The 23,059-nt window shown below is 44.9% G+C and overlaps 1 protein-coding gene across 2 annotated transcripts in view; it reads right to left on the reverse strand.

The window, feature by feature from the left end:
* MOCS1 (molybdenum cofactor synthesis 1) overlaps positions 1 to 22,553 on the reverse strand; it is a 33,449-nt gene extending 10,896 nt beyond the window's left edge. For both annotated transcript variants that reach the window (XM_023512836.1, XM_012804851.2), the window contains exons 1-4: positions 22,386 to 22,553; positions 16,295 to 16,421; positions 14,409 to 14,576; positions 865 to 1,029 (exon numbers count right to left, since the gene is read on the reverse strand). In XM_023512836.1, coding sequence (XP_023368604.1) covers positions 865 to 1,029; positions 14,409 to 14,576; positions 16,295 to 16,421; positions 22,386 to 22,505 — 580 coding nt within the window. In that variant the 5' untranslated portion in view covers positions 22,506 to 22,553. The remainder of the gene's footprint in view (positions 1 to 864; positions 1,030 to 14,408; positions 14,577 to 16,294; positions 16,422 to 22,385) is intronic.
* Positions 22,554 to 23,059: the final 506 nt, after the last annotated feature.

Consider the following 23,059-nt stretch of genomic DNA (forward strand, 5'->3'; position numbering starts at 1 on the left):
CCACCTTGGCCCACCTCCAAGAAGCCAAGAGAGAGAAAGTGTGGGTATATTTGCAGCGGGGGTGAAGCGGGGAGGTTTATATCTATAAGGGATAGGAACAACCATGGGGACCACTGAGGGATCCTTACTGGCAGTGCACACCCTGACCCTGGCATCTCAGGGTGGCTGTTTCCAGCCACAACTACCCTACATTTCTTCAGAGCTCATTATAAGGTGACCAACTAAGTCCAGTTTTCCAGGGACTATCTTGGTTTTAAAACCAGAAGTTCAGACATTTATACTCTACTATGAATATCTGACATGTACCCTTGCAATATGCACTGTGGGTGAGGGCCCAACGATTACCCTCCCTCCACTAAATATCTAAACACAACAATTAAATAGGTGAGGTGAATGCTATGTTAAGCAGTTTGATATAAACATTCCAAACTGTATATAAAATCAGTACATTATACCCCATAAATGCAGTAAATGTACACAGTTATGATCTAATTTAAAAAAAAAAAGAATGAGAAAAATCTAGCATAATAAAAACCCAACTTCTAATGCCTCCAACAACATAAATAAATAAATAAATAAATAAACAAACAAATAAAACCAGAAGTTCCTCATACTGGAAAATCCCTCAGTCCTGGGCAAACCAGGAGTGGGATTAGTGGGGAGGCTGGTCACCCCAGCTCACTGGTATCTGATCCCAAGAAGTCCCTAATGAACATCCAGCAAAGATGAGGGGCGAGAAATAAATTCCTAGGTTTAACTGTAGCCCAGACACCAAGTGGAAGGAACCAAGCCCTTTACATAGCAATGGCCACCCCCCTCCCCAGCTACACTGGCCCTGAGGGACATGGTGCTATAGGTGATCACCTTTCCTGCGGACGATGAACTCAAACTTGGCAGGCACCAGGGTGTCCAGGCTGATGTTGATGGCACTGAGACCAGCCTTCTGAAGCTGGGGCAGCAGCCGGGCTAGGTTGATGCCATTGGTGGTGACGCCAATGGTCCTCAGCCCTTCCAGCCGCCGGAGCCGGGCTATGGAGACAATGAGAGGGGGAGTCAGAATGCTTGTTCTTGGTGAGGCTGGGAGTGGCCTGGAAGGCAGAATTCTGTCTGGACAAGAAGGATGGAAAAGTAGCTTTGTCTGGACCTCTATTAACCAAGCTTAGCTTAATGATAAACTCAAAAATAAAAACAATGACCAAAACAACGAAAGACTAAGAACTGAGTGCTCATCCTGGGCTGGTGCTCTGCTGGGGCTCTGTTGGGCATTTTGCCTACACAACAACCACCATCCCCATTTCAGGGAGGTTAGGAAAGCTGCTGAAAGTCACACAGCAAGTAAGAACAGCTGGGATTCGATTCCATGTGTACTTGACTCAGGACTGTGCTTAACAGCCAATTACACAGGTCCTGATACGCTGTAAAACAGAAACAAGAGCTCCATCAAAATTCTCTAGAAATCACAGAAGAATTTCTTTAAAATCAGTAACAGCTTTGGAAGGTAATAAAGAACACTATCGATCGCCTGGAAGGGCACAGAAGTACTGAAAGAGAGAAAGCAGATGGGGTCAGATGGATAGAGACCACTACCCAAAGTGTACCTAGAAGAAAGTCCTGTAAAAACAGGGCAGGGGACGAGTGTGCACCAAGCTTAGCAGTCAGGCGTACAGGAGGCAGAGGGGTCCCAAGGCATGTCAAGGACATCTATGGCAGGGAAATCACATTTGGAGGGGCTGGCGAAGTTGGCCTGTTGTCCTGTGCAGCAGAAGGCAGGCAACAGAAACATTTGCCTCAAGGCTGGAGCACCGGTGTAGACACTAAAGCCAGCCGCGGGGCAAACCCTGAGTATACTACTGACACTCAGGAGTCACGAAACCCAGTGGTACCCCACACCCATTTTCTCCACAACCTCAGGGCAACCAGCAGAAACAGAACCAGCATTGCCAGGCAGGCCAAAGAGACCTCAGGCACTAAGATGGATACACAGCCAAGAATTGCCAGACATTTAAGGAGGATGCTGTGAAAGAAAGATAAACAATTCCCCAAACAGAAAAATGAAAGAAGAAAAAGAAGCAACAGCGATAACAGAAGACAAGTCTCTTAAAAAACAGAGTAAAGATGATAAACATTGCATCCCTGAAAACAAGGAAAGGACTCTTGAAAAGTAAAAAAAATATATATATATATATATAGTTATAGAAAGAAAAAAATATATATATATAGTTATAGAAAGAAAAACCTCAATGGAAAGGCAGAATGACACATTCTAAAAAAAAATGTGAAGCCAGAAAAGTGGCCTACGAGATGGAGTCTGAGACACTAAACTGAAGCCCTCCAGCAAACTGAGTCTGCTGAATTCACTTTCCTTCCCACCCACCCTTCCCCTGTGATAATCTAGTTAAGTTTCACAATTGGGAGGATGTGTATCTCAGGAGACTAGAGGAAGTAGTCACACACAGATGATAGGGGTTGTGATATCGATAGAGTAAAGGTTACTTTGGGTTTACGACACCTTCTCTGATAATTCTCTTGGATATTTTGTTAAAGTGAAAATTACCTTTCTGTTGTTTAAACATTTTGCATTGTTAGAATGGAGACTACTTTGAGCTACTTGCTATCAGGTAAAGTTAAAATTTTCTAGGTTTCTTGTATTTCGTTATAAAAATTATTAGAATTGTAACTGAGGCAGAACAGAACTGAGAGGCTACTCTTGCTGTTCTCTAGAAGCTCAGCCTTCTGATAATAAAGCTTGCTCGGACCTAACCCCCGTCTCTGCATTTTGGCTGGACAGTGACAGGCAGCCTGACCCTCTTTGTCTAGTAACAAATGGGAAGCGAGGAAATTGAGCAAAGGAATTCTTCAAGAATTTCTTTAAAAAGAACAAAGAATGAGCCTGAAAAACCCCACCTGCTCACTTTCAAATCCTGTGAACCCTAGAGAAAAGACACACCGTGTCAAAACATTCACTATAGGTATTTTTGATCAACACATCATTATAGTTGATTCTTATATTTACTGGTAGCTAAAATTTCCTTCTATAATGAAAAAGGTTTCTTTTATAATGTAAGAAAACACACATCCCCCTTGGTTTTTAGTTGACCTTGTGCTACATGGACAGTGACATTGACTAGACCCTTCCAGCCACCAACTACGCGCTTCTAAGTAACCATGTGAACTGGACACCTGTCTCTTTGTGAACAATCAGCTCAGGGCCACATGAGAGCAGAAACCAGGAAAAAAGTGCTCATATGAGACTGCCTTGAGAAAATGAATAACCAGTTTAGGCAGGAGTGCACGGACATGTACACACACATGGCGTAAGAATAAAAAAAGTGCTCATGTGAGACTGCCTTGAGAAAAAGGTAGGAGATTACAAAATGAATAACCAGTTTAGGCAGGAGTGCACGGACATGTACACACACATGGTGTAAAAATAAAATTACATAACCTTTCTGGAAGGAAGTTATGTATGTAACTTTACAAAGCCTCTGACCTGGATTCACTTCTAAGAATTAACCTGAGAAAATAATCATGGATGTGGACAACATTTATCTTCAAGGATGTTCATTACGGAGTAACGCATAATAAAGGAAAGTGGGAAATAATCCAGATAGCCAGCAACAGAAACCTGGCTAAATTATGCTTTTTCTGTATGATATTATAAAACATTTTGCAACCAAAAATGACTCTAAAATCCTATGTTAGGGTGTAGGGAAAGGTACACATCATATTAAGAGCCGGTTAAAAACAGTAAGCACCAAATGCAGAGAAAAAAGGCAGGTAGCTCAACCGGCTAAGGCGCCAGCCACGTACACCTAAGGTGGCGGGTTCGAATCCCCAGCCCGGACCCGCCAAAACAACAATGACGGCTGCAACCAAAAAATAGCCGGGCGTTGTGGCGGGTGCCTGTGGTCCCAGCTACTTGGGAGGTGGAGACAGGAGACTCGCTAGAGCCCAGGAGTTGGAGGTTGCTGTGAGCTGTAATGCCACGGCACTCTACCCAGGGGGACAGCTTGAGGCTCTGTCTCAAAAAAAAAAAAAAAAAAAAAAAGAGTGGTTTCCAGTGAGCCAGAGTAATGATCGTCTTTTGCTTATCTGAAACAAACATGTATTAACTATGGGTTTTTAAAAAAACCTGATAATATAAAAATGAAAGTTGTTTGAAAAATAAAGAAAAGTGCTTCACTCTGGCCTCTGCCAACAAGGAAAATTAGCAGTGGTTGCTTGTGCCCTCAGCCAAATCAACCCTGAAGAAAAACACAGCATCTAAGAGCTTGAAACAAAAGTCTCGAGAAACTCAGGAAGATGAACAGCTGTTCTGAGCCCGCACTGAGGAGCAAACACGGGGTTGAAGGTGACTGGCAGAGAATGTGACCAGATAAAGGAAAGCAAGGCAGGTGAAGCTTTGTTCTTGCCCTCACCTATCAATACCTTGGCACAATCATTGCTTAACCCCTTACTGAGGAAATGGGCGGTGATCACCCAGAAAACTAGTTTAAAAATCTATAGGAGGTAAACTCACTGCCAAGCCCTGCTGGAAGGGCAGTGAAGATAACAGGTGGGAACTGATCACACTTAGGCACTCACTGCTTCATTTTCCCGCCCCAGGAATTGTGAATTAAAATCAAGGGTGACTGTCTCCTTCCAACTCCGCTTCTCCCGGAGGGATTCAAGGCAAAGACCTGGGGTAAGGCCACTGAACACAACCACAGGGAGTGTCATCCTCAGCACAGTCCTAGTGAATACTAACACTGGGTTATGTGCACTGGACAAACTCATGGTGAGAAGGTAACAAACTAAAGTGAGTAACTGTGATATTCTGGGACCTCAAACTCTTCACATTCCCCTCTTCCTTCCCTAAGCTGTCTCTGCCTATCAAAAACTAGGATCTGGCTGTAAACCTTTTCCCATTAAGCGTGCCATGCAGAATAGCCAAAACCCTCAGGGAAAGCCAAGTTTATGTCAAAACTAAAGAGATCTTTGAGCTCCTTCCGCCAACTCCATCCCCCAAAGAGGAAGATTTTTTTTTTCAGCTTTTGGCCGGGGCTGGGCTTGAACCCACCACCTCCAGCATAGGGGACTGGCACCCACTCCCTTGAGCCACAGGCACCGCCCCATCCCCCAAAGAAATCCATTAAAATCTACTGATGAAAAAAAAAAATTAAAATGGGATGACTGAGAACATAAAATAGCATGATAAATACAGTAAAAGAAATAAAACAATAAACCTTTTGAAGTAAAATTCTAAAATTGTAAAACCAACAAATAAACAAAAACCAAAGGGGAAATACTAGGTAAAAATAATTGTGAAATAAAGAACACAAGAGTTAAGAAAAAGAATTATATGGACATAGAAGTAGAAATTAGTGAATTGGAAGATAAAATTAAGGAGCTGTCCAGGAAAAAGCGAAGAACAAAAAACTCAAAATATGATTTAAGGAACACAGAGGCTAGAAGTAGAGGGACAATATCCAGGAAAAAAAATTTACATGGAGAAAAGAAATATTTAAAGAAATAATGGAGAAAACTTTTCTCAAAGTTAAGACAATGGTTTAGAATTCAAAGAGAAATTTCAACGAATGCCATCGGAACCGATGAGGAAAAGCCTAATCTAGACATACTCAAGTAACTTTCCGAGCAAAAGAACGTATCACCTACAAAGGTGTAAGAACCAAACTGACGGGCGGCTTTTCGCAACAGCAGTGCTGACTGTAAGAAGACAAAGGATTAACATTTTTAACAAAATGAAGAAAAGCAACCTGAACCTAAAACTTTACATACATCAAAATAACATTATGAAATAAGAGGCCCACGTCACTCATGGATACATATGCAAATACCTAAACAAAATATTAGGCAGCTGAACTTAACAGGGCGTAAGTGTACTAAAAACAGGATGAAAACTAGCGGTCACTTAATTCGATTTTCCATATAAAGAAGGGCATGGACAAATGAGATAAAAAAACTCAGAAGAAGCTGCAACACTATGAGAGTTAAGGGCAACATCGAAACACTTGGTGAAGTTGCTGTCTTAAAAGAGTGTGCTTTTAAAAGAGAAGGACGGCTCATTCATAATAACCTAGAAGTAAAATTCTAGAAAATCTCAACAATATGCACTAAGGAGGGCTACAAAAATCAGGGGGCAGAAGAACATGCTAAAGTTCTTTTCTTATGAAGTAGGGATGTCATTTTTACATCCAGAAAGAAGAAAGAATGAATATTCAAGTATGACAAATTAAAAGATTTAGAAACAAGCCCAAATCTCAATAATCACAATAAGGCAAAAAGACTAAATACATTAGTTAAGAGATGTAGATTTTCAGATTTGGGAAACAAAACTTAGCTACTTTATACCGGGACTACCAAAAAAATGCATACATATTTATTTTAAGAGATGTTATCTATGTATTTCCTTTTGATGTTGAACTGAATTATGGGAGCAATGCATAGTACGACCTTCACTGAAAAGGTGGCATTAATCAAACGGATGGTAGTGTGTCACCATGTGACAGGCAGTTCAGTCAAAGAAAATGATGGAAGCACAGTTGTTTGTCCTTTGAGGAATGTAAGACCATTCTGAAGTAGTTTCTGAAATTCGAGAATGTTGTGGAAGTAAGATGACAATGGAGGTGTGAGTATGCACCAGAGCCTCCAGCACACCTACCAACTCCAGGCATCCATGGTAGGGCTGAGACGCATGGTGCTACCTGTGATGTGCACAGGGGAAGACCCAGGATGCCTCCCACAGCTGTTTCTCCTGCTGTGGTATTGGAATAGTTTACACACTAAGATGTCTACCAATGTGCGCATGAGACGAGAGGTAGCAGAATGAGCATATGACACATTCTTAAAACAGCAAAACGGGAAGTTTGCATCCCAAGATTATTACATAAACCAAGACATGAGAGCTGACCTCGCTGAGAATTTGCCAGGACAGTGGATAGGACAAAGAGGGACAGTTGAGTTTTCCCCACATTCTCCTGACTTAACACCCCATGACCTCCACCTATGAGGGACTATAAAGGATGTGGTGTACCATAGAAAACCTGCGACAGACAGTGGTGGGACTTTGGGAAAAAAATGGAATGGCATGTGCAGTGAGCGATGCAAGTGGACACTTTAATCAGCATTAACATACCACAATCAGAGTGTCTGGACACTAATGGTAACCACTGTGAGCACTTCTTGTAATTGCAGAAGTCAAATGGGACTTGCATTCATCTTTTGTTATGGGTGTATATTATTACAATTTAAATACAGTGTTTCTATTTTCTTAGAATGTAAGTACTTTTGGGGGGTACCCTCTGTATATCTCAAGTATAGGAACAGAAAGGTTTATAGTAAAAAGATGAAAATAGACACAAATATACTAAAACCAAAAGAAAGTGATATAACTGAAGTAAAATAAAATACATAGATCTTAAGACCAAGGTATCATTACATAGAAAGACCCAGTACATAATGATCGATTTATTCAAAAGACATAACAATGCTAAACACATACAAACCTAATAAAATCATCTCAAATGAATAAAAGTAAGAAGCAACAGAACACTTGCAAGAAATTAACAAATCCACCTATTTATCACTGGCAGGCCGAGAGGACAGAAAACCCATAAAGACACGATAGCACAGAGGTTTGAACGATAATACTAATAAGCCAAACCCAGTGAATAAATATAGAATTCTAGATCTAACAATTAGAGAGTGAACAATTTCCTCAAGCACACATAAAACTTTTATAGAAATTACCAATATAGGGGTCACAAAGCAAGCCTCAATAAAATTTTATAGAACAAGTATCACATAGCTAACTTTCTCTGATGACCATGCAATTAAGTTACAATTTAATAATAACATATAAGTTAAAAATCCTCATATATTTGAAATTAAAAACACTACTTTTTAGATAATCTCACAGGGAACAGAACCAAAATAAAAATGAACAAGTACCTAAAACTAAGTGTTATGAAAGCAATAGGCTAAGCTAGGACAGGAATAGAAATAATAACAGAGAACCAAGCATGCAATAAAGAGATTCCACAAATCCAGAAGTTGCTTTGTTCACGACAGGCAAAACACATAAACTGCTAGTAAAATGTATTAAGAAAAAAAGAGGTAAGGCACAAATAAATCATATTTAAGAATTTAAAAAAGGACAAAATTACTAGGAAAGCAGAGATTAAGAAAATATTACCAACAACTTCCTTCTAACAAATTTGAAGTTGGAAATAATGACAAATTTCCTTAAAAACATTAAAAAATAAAAACATCTTCCAAAACTGACTCCAAAAGTAAAGAACTTGAATAGAATAAATATTAGAAAAATTGAAGCCACAGTTACAAATCTCCCTGCAAAGAAAAACCAGGCGTGGAGAGTTTACAGGTGAGATTTAGCAAACTTTCAAAGATGAGATTGCCACAGACTTCTACAAAGTCTCACAGATTAATGGAATATGCGAGAATGCAACATAACTCAAATTTTGAGACATAATACCCAAATCAGTGCAGTAAGGTATAAAAAAAGAAAATTGTAGGCCCATTTTACTCACGGATACGGATGCAAAAACCTAAACAAAACATTAGTCAACTGAATCTAAAATGGCATGAAAAAAATAACATATCATGAGTAGATTGGGCTTATTTCAATTATAGTGTTAGAAAATGTATAAATGTCATTCACAGTGTAAAGAAGAAACCCATAGATTATCCTAATTTAAGTAGAAAAAGCAAACATTTAAAAAAGAAAATAAGTCTTGGAAAATAAGTCTAAGAGTAAACTAGGAAGGGAGTGTCATTAACCTGATAAAAATTATTTATGAAAAATACTTATAAGAAATAGCATTTTAAATTTAGGGCATTCTCCTATTAGTACTGCTATTCAATACTATACACTTTAGGCCCAAAATACTGTAATAAGGAAAGAAAATTAAAGGTATATAGATAGGAAAGAAAAAAAATTGTCTTTAGTTATGGCTGTTAGCACAGAAAAGTTAAAAGAATCTAAACAGACACAATATAGCATTAATAGGAGATTACAATCTGGCTGGGTAAAAACTGAATCAACCAGCAACAAAAAACAAAATGTAATTTTAAAAATCAGCATAAAGCTGAGTTTATTCCAGATGGTTAAAATAAAGAGACTCTAATGAAAAGACAGCTTACAAATGTATGGGAAGGATTAAGGCACAAAAAAAATGGACCACAGATATGAAGACTAGCAAAATTGGGAATCCATTACCAACACCTAGGGCCAAAGAGAGATAGGGAGAAAATTAAGTTAGGAATCCAGTAAAGTCACCATGAAGGAGCAGCGCAGTGAGCCTTTTAGTCTTGGAGGGCATTCAGCTACCGTCAAAAACCCAGCATAGAAGCAAAGATGGGGCCAGCAGATAAGTGCTCTGAGCAACGTGGTCCTAGGGGTCAGCCACACAGAGCAAAAAGCAGGATAAAGGTGGGAGATGGCTCTTGGTGGGGGTGTGGTGAGCAAAAAAATGTCAGTTTCCCCCAATTCAATGCAGTTAAGTTAAAATCTCAAGAGGATTTTCCATGGTACTTGAAGCTGATTTTAAAATTTACATAAACAAGTCTTAGTATAGCTAAAAGAATGTTGTAAAAGAATGACATGGACTTGCCCTACCAGGTGATGAATGTGGGAACCAAACTAATTAACTCAAGTCAAACTATCTCCTTTCTGTTGTTTACTCAGAACAACAGGCCACTGCATACCAAGGACCTTATCACATACCAAGGTGTTAGGTAAGCCCCCTTGTGCACTCAGCCCACATCCTGACCCCCCCCCTTTTTGCACTCACCACTCTACTCTGCACATGCCCCACTTGCGACCTTTATGCCTTCCTTCTCATGTGCTCACCTGAGACAAAGAAGACTCGTCCCTGAGCCAATCAACTCTGAACATGACCACCCTGTACCTGTCAGTTTGGGACAGACATGGTTTACCTACCAATAAGGGGACTGGGTGGGATAGACTAATGGGAGGGAAGTGGGAGGGGTATTAAGGGACTTTCTGGATAGTCTGTAAGGGCTGTTCCCGCTTTTTCTCAAAGGGGCAGCCCAGGCTCTGAGCTTGAATGAGTAAAATTCCTCATGCCTTTACAGCAATGTTCGGACTCTCAGAGTGGTGCTTGAATTGAGTCTGGGGGCTTACAATGAACATATTAGGAAGCTACAGAGATTGAGACAGTGTGATACAGGCACAAAGACAGACAAACTGACCAACAGAAAAGAGTGGAACCTGAAACAGATCAATGCCTACATGGCAGGTGTACAGAGGAAGTGGAGACTGTTCAGTCTAACAAGAAGGACCACCCATATGAAAAAAACTAAGTTAGATTTCCCAAAATCATCACAGATGAAACTAGGAACTTAAATGCAAAACTTTAAATTTTTAGCGGAAAACACTAGTAGTTGATGAGACACTCAGTTGGGTGTTTCATTAACCAGTTGTAAAGAGCACTAACCATAAACGAAGAAAAGTGATAACTTTAAAACTGCTACTGATCAAAAGAATCACTATGCAAGGTGTAGCCTGATTTTGCGGACTGGGAAAAGATGTGTGCCACATATGTAAAGAAGCGTTACTAAATCGATATGAAAACGCAAATAACCAAATAGACAAATGGGTGAAAGATATCAACAGGTATTACAGAGAAAAAGGAAATATACGTGTGTGTGTGTGTGTGTGTGTGTGTGTGTGTGTGTAGGAGGGGGAGAACGCATGCTAATTAACATGTGAACAGATGCCGGATCTCATTCTCAAACAGGGAAATACAAATCAAGACCCCTGAAATATTATTTTATCCAACTGGCAAAAATCAAGAATGATATTACTGAGTGCTGGGGAAGACGTTCAACAGGAAATTCTGCTGGCGAGAGTATAAATCAGCACAACCACTTACTAAAGCAATGGCAAATTGTTTTCTAAAGTTAAACATGTACATGTTTTATGACCAGCTGTTCCACTCCTAGAGTAGTACCACTGGATATGTTAATGAGAGGACAAGGTTCAAAGCAGCACTGTTTACTACAGAAAGGACTGGAACCCACTCCAATGCCCACTAAAAGGAGAACGTAGGGCTTAGTCACATCATGGAATAGCAGACCCCAGAGGGAGAGGAAAAGAGCAACTCTGCATGATGTATGCATTTCCCCTGAGTCAAAAAGTCAGTCCTGAAAGACTACACACAGCATGACACTCACAAGTTCAAAGATCTAACATCTACTTCTTAAAAAGCAAAGAAATGATAAACATAAAATGTAGGAGTATTTACTTCAGGTTGAGGCGGGGGGCTGTACAGACAAGATAGGGAAAGCCAGACAAGTAGTTAAAAGTTCTGGCCAGTGTTCTTATTCTTAAACAAAACAAAACAAAATTGGTGGAATGTACGGTTTCCTTAGAAATTTAAAACATTATTAAAACATATAATTAACATGAATAAAGTAGATATATTATGAGAAATATCTCATGAACCAAGGATTATGAATTTATCTAATTCTATATAATTGGAGTCTATCAAAAATAAAACAAAGCAAAAGACTTAGCCCTTTTTAAAATCTGTCAAGGGCTCTCTATTCTATTAGGCCTCTTGTGTACTTTAAGCTCTGAGATCTAGCTGCTATCTCTAAGACAGACAGAGAGGAAAAGAAAGATAGGAAAGAAAGTAGGAAAGAAAGAAAAAAGAATTAAGGAAGAGGCTCCAACACTAAGTGATTCTAAAGCTAAGCCAAGCTCATCTGACAGTGACAAGTCATTCTTGAAGTTAGGATCCAAAACAAAGGCTCTGCAAACTCCTCCAAAACGATTACAGTACTTGCATATTTAGTTCCCTTCTTTCTTCTTCTGAAAAATTCCTAACTCTTTCGTTGTCCAACATGGCATCTGCTAGCCACACAAAGCTATTTAAACTAATTAAAATATAATAAAATTACAAATTCTGTTTCTCAGCCACATTAGTAGCAGGTCAAGTGCTCAAGACCTATGTGTGGCTAGTGGCCGGCCACTGTATAGTATCAGACAACAGAGCTGCAGAATGCTTCCATCACCTTGGAAGAGAAGGAGCAGAGGAATCTGTGCACGCATGCCCACACACACACAAACATGAGGCAGGGTGGAGAAGCCCTGGAGAGGCAAGGCATGGGCAGAGGGCATCACTGATGACTGCAGACAGGGGGCATCCCAGAGCACTGAGGGGCTGACTCTACCCATGGGGAGTCCCCCAAGCCTGCCAGAGCTTCAGACAGAGACCAAAAACCTGCAATCTTTTCAGCCCACCCTCAAGGTGGGGGTCCCTCACAACTCTCACCTAGGAGGGTGGGGACAAGTGTCTGTTAATATCCCTGCCCTAAATTCTGTTCCCTCCCTTCCCCTGAGCCCTCCTTCCCCTACTAGGACCCACCTTCCCCACCCTTCTGAGCTATTTTGTTCTGAAGCAGCACCCCTGGGGAAAATCAAAGAGGCCATTCTGAGAGGCGTCAAAGTGTTCACAAGAACGGCACAAGAATTCAAGGTGGCAAGGTTGCCATTCTTTTTGAAGAACTAGGGAAGGGATGGTGTAGTCCTTCTCCCTTCCACCCACCCCCTTGGAGGCAGGAGGCCCATCTTCAGAAGCAGGTCGCTGCCAGCAGGTCCTTTTCCTAACCAGCATCTATGTGGCCATCATCCCTTGCCCATCTCCTGCCATCAGTAAGGACCAATAACCAAGGACCATCACAGCAGAAAAGTGGCTTATCCACAGTTGAGGAAACTGAGGCCCAGGGAGAGGTAGGAACCTGCATAAGTTCACCTGGCAAGGAAGTAGCATATGGGATCAGGTCTGCCAACTTTCCTGGGTCCCATTCTTCCCATTGTGCCAGTCAGGGGCCTCTGTGGAGAGCTCTGAGTGCCTGTGTCTGTGCTCAGTACCCTTCCCCTCCTGACCATCTTCACCCCTCTGCTCTCCCACAGTCCCCAGCACAAAGTGGAACCCATCCTACCAAGCGGTGGGTGGAGGGAGGGGCCTGAATGAGGGGCCTGGGCCTGGCATGCAGCTGGGTTCAACAAGTTCAACCCTTTCCTAGAAGCCAGCCTGCCTCATAGCTCTAAGGAGCTTCCTGGCACAGATTTTAAAAGTTATTGGTAAGAGGCACAGCTGAGAGACAGTGCTTGACCCACTGTTCACTGATTGAGCAAGTCTGAGTGAGCACCAACGAAGTGTCATGCCCAGTTCTAGGTGCAGTAAGCAAAACCTGCCCCAGCAACCTGAGCTTTCGTATTAGTTAATGGATGAGACAGGTAAAAAGCCAAGCACATAACCCTATGACACAGTGCCAGGATGAGGCAAATGCTATGAAGAAAAACAAGTTAGGGTTAGGGAGTGGGGAAGGGGTTGTCATACTTTTTCTATGAAAGTCCAGATAGTCAGCATTTTCCACTTTGCCAGCCAGCTTCATGACACTGTCTTCGTTGTAACTATTCAACTTTGTAAAAGCAGCTGTGGGTAGCACATAAGTGAATGGGCCTGGCTATGTTCCAATAAAACTTTATTAGTGGACACCAAAGTTAGAATTGTATAGAGTTTTCACACAGTAGAAAATATTATTCTTCTTTGGAATACTTTTCCCTCATCATTTAGGAATATGAAAAACATTCTCAGCTTGCAAACCAGACAAAAACAGGTGGTGACCCAGATTTAGTCCAGGCTGACGCTGTGACAGAGTCTGGTGCATGTGGGGATGTACTTTAGACAGGATGGTCGAAGAAGGCCTCGTGGAGGAGATGACGTTTTGGCAGAGGCCTGGCGGAGGTCAAGCAGGGAGTACTGAGCTCCTTGCAAAGGGCACAGCACATGCAAAGGCCCAGTCATGTGACTGGAGAGGAAGCTGCGGCAGAGGGCCAGGTGTGAGGTCAGAAGTCAGCAGGAGCCAGGTCATGTGGGCTCCTGGAGAGGAATTTGGGCTCAATGTGATAACCAGCCACTGGGATCTTAGGCAAGTTATCCAACCTCTAAGCCTCATCTTCCTATCACATTTGAAATAATAATAGCACCAGTCTCAGAGGTGTTACAGGGCTAAGTGGGCATTATGCTCTGTCAGGGGTGACAGCCTCATCTTCCTATCACATTTGAAATAATAATAGCACCTGTCTCAGAGGTGTTACAGGCTAAGTGGGCATTATGCTCTGTCAGGGGTGTCCAACCTTTTTGCTTTTTTACCACACATTGGAAGAATAAGAGTTGTCTCAGGCCACACGTTAAATACACAAATACAACAGCTGATGAGTAAAAGAAAAGGTCAATGCTTACTTTTCATAGTATCTGAGACCACAGATAAGCAAAACAGTCCTCAAGTAATTTGCATTACATTAACACTGGAGTCCAGCTGGGAAGAGCAGTGACAACGTTTGTCCAACTCACCCACGATGTCTACCACATCTGGCCGGATGAGCGGCTCTCCACCTGTGAGCCGGATCTTGGTGACACCTTCCCTCACAAAGAGGCGGGCAAGGGTCAGTATCTCCTCTGTGGTCAGCAGGTCAGCCTTGGGGGTCAGAGGAACACCCTCCTCGGGCATGCAGTACTGACCTGAGGGAAGGACAGGGACATGAAGGTAGGTAGACCATGGGCACAGCAGACCTGTGATGCCCCAGCTCCCCCAAGTCTCCCTGAACTCCATCTGGACAGTAAGGAGAGACCTGACCAAATCCCAGGTGGTACAAATCCACCAGTATCCCTCGGGCCCTCATTTTTTTCATCTCTGCCCCCACCTGGTATAAGATCCCTCAGTCGAGGGCTGCAGACACAGGTTAAAGATGAGCTCGGCAGAACCTGGCCTGAGGCAGAGGGCACCAAGAGCTGATGCCCTCAGCCAAAGGGTGGCTGGGCAGGGCTCCCTGGGAAAGCCAGGGCCTGGGGCCTGTTCATCCTGGCACTGCTCCCCTTCCCTCATTTCCTCCAGCTGAGGCAGCAGTCACCTTTCTCTGCACAGGCCATGAGGTGAGAGCAATACTGTCCGGCCTGGCAAAGCTGTCTTCCTTTGCAGCTACAACCACCTACCTCGTTCAGCTTATCATTGGCCCCACTGTTTGGGTTGGAAAACTGAGGTGTTACTTGTTCAGGGTGAGGGGGCAGAATGGGGTACATGAGGTGAGCCACGGAGATGGAGGGTGCCATTCTTTACCAAGGCTTCTGTAGCACGGTTCTTTTCTTTCTTTCTTTCTTTTTTTAATATATCTGAACTTTTTATTTATTTATTTTGAGACAGAGTCTCACTTTGTCTCCCTGGGTAGAGTGCCGTGGTGTCACAGCTCACAGCAACCTCAAACTCCTGGGCTAAGTAACCGATTCTCTTGCCTCAGCCTCCTGAGTAGCTGGGACTATAGGCGTCCACCACAACACCTGGCTATTTTTTAGAGACAAGGTCTCGGTCTGGCTCAGGCTGATCTTGAACTCGTGAGCTCAGGCAATCCACCTGCCCCAGCCTCCCACAGAGTTAGGATTACAGGAGTGAGCCACTGCACCCAGCTGTAACAGTTTTATTAAGGACTGGGTCAACATCTGTCAGAGGGTCATGAAGTCAAATTAGTAATCTAGGTCCAGAATTGGTGTTTTGAGATTAAAGAGAATAAGTAGGAATATAAGTATGTATTACATACAGTATGTTTTGTTTGGTTAAACATTTCCTAAACAGATTTGTATCCATTTATTGAGCCATGCAGTAAACACATTTCTTATCATGAAGTACAACAGAAGGAAGGAAGGAAGGAGAGAGGGGAGAAGGGAGAGAGGGGAGAAAGGAAGGAGGGAAGAGGTGAAGGTGCAAGGCCCCCGGAATCCTTCTGGCTTGGGATTACAACTTGAGCACTGTTTATATCAGCCTGGCCTCAGCTGATGCATCATGGGACTGGACCGTCTCCATGGCCGGCAGCCCAGGGCACTGCTATGTACTGCATTTGTTTATAATGTCCACCCCCCAACACCCAGCCACGTGATGGTCTTTGGGAACTACAAGGAAAGAGGAAGAAGGAGCCCTGAAGAGTGAGAGGTCCAGGACCCAATCTCCCTAAACCCAATCGTGATTCTGTTCTCAAATCTAATCCCGAGTAGAACCCAGTTTCTACAATCATAAAACTCAACTCTGACCCGTCTTGCCCCTGAAGTTCACCTGACCTGACAAGCAAGACATGTGGGTGTGGAGGTTAGAAAGCAGAATAGGAGGGCTGGGGAGAATTCTGGGCATGGGGATTGAGAACTGCTTCAGCAGAGAGACAGCAGCCCAGAGAGGGCCCAGGCAGGCAACTCACATCTGAGATTGCACCTCTCCGTGAGGGAGATCCGCAGGTAGCTGTGCTGCCGGCCGAAGCTGTCAGTGAGGAAGGCGGAGAAGGGGGCTGCGTGCTCCCGCAGGAACTGCCTCCGTCTGGACAGCTCCTGCAAGGACAGGGAAGGGAGGAAGCTTGGGACCCTGCTACTGGGCTGGGGGGGAAGGCACGGGGAGAACTGAGATAGCCCCAGATACCAACTGCCCCCGCCCTCATGCCGACATCAGTACAGCACTTCTAACCTTTTCATAATCCTTAGGAAGCTGAGATTGTCCCTCTCATCTACAGAGGAGTAGGGCAGAAGGGAAGGACCCACACCCTGGGCACTCAGCTGAGGGTGTGAGATCTCCTGCTTGGCAGCAAGGTGGAGGGAGGGGCAAGGGGGAACTCTTTGTTCTTTATTCAGTCCTAATACTTCACACTATCTAGAGCCAGAAAGGATCACATACCTATTGTCTGGGGCCTAGACAGAAGGAGAATGCTACAGGATATAAGCAAGGCCCAAACCTGTCTTGGGGTGGACAAGGAGGGAGCCAACCTGAGACTCTTTCCACACCTGAGTCTGATCTGTCCTCCCTGCTCTCTCCTCCGTGGAGGGCACCACCCTGGATCCTGTCAGATGCTGATGAGATAATTGCTACAAGGAAGTAACATCTACCAAGTATTAAAGTTCCCAAAGAATGTTCTCTGCTCAATTCCCACACCCACCCCATAGGGATAAGTATAACTAAGGCTCTGATGAGGTATAAGAACACTCTCAGCAGAACCAAGATTGAAATCCATGTCTTCTGATATTAAGTTCCAAATTCTTTCCTCTGATTACACAGAGAATCCAAGAAGGTAGGCAGGATGATGACTAGGGTGCGGAGAAGTCACTTCTCTAGAACCTTTAGGACAAAGAAATCATAACCATCATCAACCATGAGACCTCCAAACAGGGCTCTGGACAGGGCCAGGTGTGACTGGCATCCTGGAAAGTTCCTTAACTTCTCCAAGACTATCTTCCCAGGCATAAAATAAGAACACAGTTATGAGCTAAGGTTGTCTTGCTAGGAGTAAAGGCGGGTGTTGCGGGGGATAAAAAGCTGGAAGGTTCTAAGATTATCATGATCTTCTTACAAGAGCAGAGGCCTTAGGCTCTTCTGAGGTCCAGGGTAAATTGCACACCTATGCCAGGAGAAAGAAACATTTACTTTGGTACATTACTCATCCCTGCCTGCACATTAGGACCCTCTAAGTGGGGAACCATTTAAGTTCCCATTGGGGAACTCAATATTCCCCAGAAGACCAAAGGAATCTAGATCTCTAGGGCAGTTGTTTCAGTCTCTATGATTCTAATTTGCAGCCAGGGTCAAGAGCAATTGATTAACTCAAAGATAGAAAGGGCACGAGTGAGAGTGTATGGGAGTACTTCCATGATTTTCCTGGGTTCATAAAACTTTCCTTAATCTACCCACCCAAGACCCCTTTCCCACTTCCTTGGAGAGACCCTGCTCTCATTCCCATGGGAAACAAGCAGCAATCACTTCTCTGAACTGCAGTCTGCTATAATCATAACAGTCATTTCCCCCCTCCCTGTGGTGTGACAGAGAAAGCTCAACCTCGCCCCTGCGTCCTCTCCACGGGTAGCCATGGTGGTGGGGCAGGGGCTGCTTCATAATCCAGAATCCCATTTGCTACTTGGAATCCAGATTTACTGTCACCCTCCTAGCTGAAGAGCTATTTGCAATTCAGTCATTGTCACTGCAGACTTTGCTGTTTCACTTGCCCAGATGCCACCTTCATCTTGACATATGGGGAGGGGTGAGGGAGGAGCCAAAATAAATCCAGGAAGTAGGAACACGTGAGAGGACCAAGGAGCATGACTCAGCAGAAACCCAAGAGCAAGCGGTGTGATGGAGCAATCCAGAACGGAAATGCCAAGGGAGAGGCTGCCCAGCTTTCGCTTTTGAGAACTTTTGTCAACTTATCTAGAGCCTTTCAGGCTGCACCTCCACTTCTGAACACCGCCTCCAAGACACACACACACACACACACACACACACCCCTCACCCCGCCAGCCATGCACTCTCACTACGTGGATATTACCAAGCCTCATCCTCACACCTTCTCTCCTCCAACACTGCATGCCCTACTTTCATTTTTCCATTTGTTTTCCCTGTTAAGTTCCTGGAGGGAAAAAATATCAGTACTAGTTAAAGAAGCCCAGGATGCAGGGGGAATATAGGACAGAGGAGACAGCAACAGTGCTCACTCAGGAAGGGCTGGAGCTGCTCACATTCCCAGTGCCCTCGCCTGGACCAGCCTGTTTTCTCTGTGTGAGAAGTCATCCTGTCTGACCTGGTAACCCCAGCATCTAGAACAGTATGTTGGAACCAAGTGTTGAACCACTGTGTCCATCAACAAATAGGCCTGGCTCTAATGTAAAGGTGTGCAAACCCACTTACACTGGGGAAGTCATTCATTTCCAGGTTGGTCTCTACCGTCAAATGGTTTAGCCCAGTGCAATGGTTCTCAACCCCAGCAGCTCATCAAAATCCCCTGAGGAACTTCTAAGGACGATGACAGAGCACCACTCTAAAGAGTCTGACTCCACTGAGTGCCCCAGCTTTCCACTGGACAGCCAGGGCTTGAAACCACTGGCCTTCTGACATCATAGGGTCAGGTGCCACTGTAATCCAGGTGTAGTTGTGGTTTTGAGCACCGGCTTGGGAGCAAGTGAACATGGATTACAAGCCTGCCTCTAGCTCTTGAACAAGTGGCCTAAGTCCTCTAAAGCCTGGTTTCCTTGTATCTGCAGTGGGAATACTAATCTTACCTAATTCTACTGCCTGAGACCCTGGCACACGGTAAGTGTTCAATAAGTGATCATGGAGAAACACTTCTGTGTGCTGTCACATTTTCCCACTATGTCAACTTCCAACCCTATAAAACCCTGGCCTTCCAAGCCTACTAATGACAGATGGCCTGAAGCTCCACCCAAAGTAGCACAAGTAAGGTCTCAGCTCTCCAGGGCTCCCAGTGCTAGTGCTACAAGCAGGCCCTGGACAGCCTGACGTATGCTACTGGCTATTACTTGTCTACCCAATGCAGATTGGGGGGATGGGGGGCATGGGGTGGGGAAGGGGGTGACCCTGCCTTCAGAGTAACCTCCCCTGATAGTCACTGGCCTTGGGCATCTGATTTGAATAATAAAGGCTTGCCCCCAAATAGCTGTAGAGTCTAGGCTGAGTAGCATCAGTGGCCCCAATTCACCTGCTATTGTGATGATACATACCAGGGTCCCGCCAAATTAATTTCTCTTAAATGAGAGGACCCAGTAAAGTGCTTAGCCCCAGACCTGGTTCTTCTCACCCTCCCCCCATTCCCACCTTAAGTGAGAGGTCTTTACACCTGTGGTTCCTGGCAACGATAGTCACACCTCACTGAAACACAGATTCTGAGGAGCTGAGCAGGTTAGAAGTCAAGATGATCCCCTGGAAAGTGCCGTTCCCCTCCTTTACCTCAATCCCTGTACCAGGTCCTGATGTGCTGCTCCCACCTCTCCCACACCCACGTCCTTCCAGCCTAATTCCCTAGCCAGCATTTGTTCTTTCTGGTCCCCTGAATGCCTGGGTGCCTTTGCCTTGTCCAGTCTCACCCTCTCCCTTGCCACAGGCAGCAACCCTTTGTTATTACCCCAACCAAGGCTGCATGGAGCCTGAGAGGCAGAAAGAGGGGTGCAGTGCTTCCAGGCTGAGCTCAGTTCTGCAGGGAAAATTGTATGGGCCTCCCAGTCAGGATGGCAGATTGCTGTGTCTCCCCCGCACCTCTCCACTGACCCCCACACCACCACATGCCCTTTCCACGTGCTCACCCTGTCCTCAGACCCAGCCCAAAGCCTCCTTTCCACTATCCTCACAGTCAGCTCCGCTCACACCTCACTTCTCTCACACCCACACCCTGAGACACCATGTGACTCCCCACTAGTTTGAGGTTCAAACAGCCAAAACTACTTGGTTTTTGTTTGTTTGAGACAGTCTCACTCTGTTGCCCAGACTAGAGTGCTGTAGCATCATAGCTCACAGCAACCTTAAACTCCTGGGCTCATCCCTGACTCAATTTCCCAAGTAGCTGGGACAATAGGCGCCCACCACCACTTCAGACTAGTTTTTCTATTTTTAGCAGAGACGGGGTCTCGCTTTGCTCAGGCTGTCTTGAACTCTTGAGCTTCAGCAATCCACTCACCTCAGCCTCCCAGAGTACTAGGATTATAGGTATGAGCCACTGCACTTGGCCTCTAAAACTACTTGTTGAGTCCACTGGCTGCACAACCTGTGTTGAGCACTGTGGGGGGAACACTTAGAAAGGCAGAGGAGCACCCACCCCTCAGGAGCTACCAGTCTGCTGGGGATAACACTAATGGAGATGTCCAGGTTGGAAGGCCTGTGATCAAACAGTTGGCAGAATGGCTATCCTGCATGTCCAAGTGGGAGGGAACTAACAGGACACAGCATGTGCCAGTGGCAGCACGGACAATAATAATAATCCCTGCCAGAATTTACATCAAATAGCATTTACATGTGCCAGGTTTTGTTCTTAGACATATGTTAACATGTATTCATTATTTTAATCCCTACAACACCCTACAAAGTAGACAGTGTTACCCCACTTTACAAATGAAAAAACTGAGGCACTGAGAGGTGAAGGGACTTGCTGAAGCTCATACATCTAATAAGGGGTAAGAGTAAAACACACCCCAGCATTTGCCCCAGATTCCATCATCTTCCTGCTCTGTTATACCTTCCCTTACAGTGTGAAGGGAAGGGTAGGGGCAGCCTCTGTCCCTGGTCAGCCCGTAGAGAGGAGGTGTAAGCACAGGCCGTAGAGCTGTGTTCCTGCTGCCCCGATTTCTGGCTCTGTGCTTTGAGGCAAGTTTCTTTTGATGTGCCACTTCACCTGAAAATACAGACCCTGCTCACCTCATACAACTTACTGTGAGGACTAAATGAGACCACTTAAGCACACAAGTACTTTCATGAAAAGTACACAATAAATGGGGATGGGAGTAGAGAAGAAACTTTCTTTTCTTAATTCTTTAAAGATTTCTCAGCCATTTTTGCCCTCCTATCATTTCCTCAATAAAACTTAGCATTCAAGGATACTAAAAAGTTCTACACTTCCTAGCAAAAGGGTCAGCTTATCTGAGGAATCCCAAATTAGGCAGAAGTCCTCCCCACCATTGAGCAATACAAGGAGGGGCAGCAGTGATCTAATGAATCCCCGGACATGAAGCTCAGTTCCGGGAGACAGGAAAAGAACGATAAGACAGGTCCAGAAAAGAGGTTTCCCTACATGCAGAGATGCTTTTCTCTCCAAATTACTCCGTAACCACACGTGCAAAAGAAAAGGAGCAAACTTAAAACTTCTTAAGACTTGAAGCACATGTGAGGGGTGCTGCCAAGGGCTGAGGGATCCTACCCCAAACCCTACAGAGATGTAGGAAGCTGTGACCTGGAAGAGGCCAAGTCCTGCTCTGTTCTGCTGTAGAAAGAGGCTGGACTCTCTTAAAGTTAATAAAAACGAAACAGAGTCAGCAAAGGATGAGTTACAGAGCCTTGTGGCTACAAAGTGACAGCCGACTGTTGGAAGCACAAAGGTGACATGTTTAGTCAGTCGCACTGTGAAGCAGGTGTCACAGAAACACTAGATCACACGCAGACACCTCCACTCAGGGGACAGGGAAGGAAAAATATTTAGGTAAGTGGTTGGGTGTCAGGCAGGGCTGAGGAGTGCTAATAAAACACTTCACTGGACCCCAAATGCCATTCCCCTGGTTGCCCCATTTCTGGCCAATGCTGAGACTTGGAAGCGGGTGGCATGGCTAGGGGCAGGGAGGTTTTGAAGCGAGTCTCAGAGGAACCCGCCTGCCGGGTGAGCGGGTGAGACTTGAGCAGGTTATCTGGGGCCCTTCACTCCACCCCGTGCAGAGCGCGGAGGGGTCCCTCCCAGAAGCGGCGCGCTGCGGCCGGGCCAGGGTGCTTCTCGGGGTAACCTGGCAGGGTGTGGATGTGGGTGGGTGGGGTGGGCTCACCGCGGCAGCTTGCGAGGGCTCCCCCGGGCAGGGCTGCGTCACCGGAGCCCCCGAGCTGCAGCTCCGGGCACTGGACCCCCAAACGCGCTGCAGCATCCGGGACAACAGCCGCGCCGCCATGAAGCCTGTGCGCAGGAGCGAGCCTCCGAGGGTAGCTGTGTCTTTAGGCGCTCACTACCCCAGTGTTCTCCCGGGTCAGCTCGGCCGGGGCAGGGGGCGGGACGAAGGCGGGGCCCGCGCAGCCAATCGGCGAGGGCGCCGCGCGGCCCTCTGGGAGCTGTAGTCCACTCCCTCTGCCCCTTTCCTGGGCTCTGTTAAGTGATCCAAGGCAGAAAGGTAAACTCGGGGGGCTGGCCAGGTCTTATCCTCCGGTGTCTCTGGCTACTCCTTTCTCCTATTTAGGTTGTGTTGTGACTAATACAAAGCACAGTAGGCTGGGCAGCGCCTGAGGCTCAAAGGAGTAGGGGTGGGTTCAAACCCAGCCCTGGTGAAACTGAAAAAAAAACAAAAAAACAAAAAAACAACAAACCGCACAGTAGGCAGGGCAGGAGTAGGGTCAGGCGAAGGAGCCTCGGGTATAGAATTTATGGGGAGGGGACCATGAAAACTTGGTTAAGAAGATAAGTAATATTTTAATGCAGTATTTCAAGAAAAATCAAAATCTATGTTTAAAA

Source organism: Otolemur garnettii, unplaced genomic scaffold, assembly GCF_000181295.1.
Source record: "Otolemur garnettii isolate 467f Iridium unplaced genomic scaffold, OtoGar3 scaffold00031, whole genome shotgun sequence".
Taxonomy (NCBI): domain Eukaryota; kingdom Metazoa; phylum Chordata; class Mammalia; order Primates; family Galagidae; genus Otolemur; species Otolemur garnettii.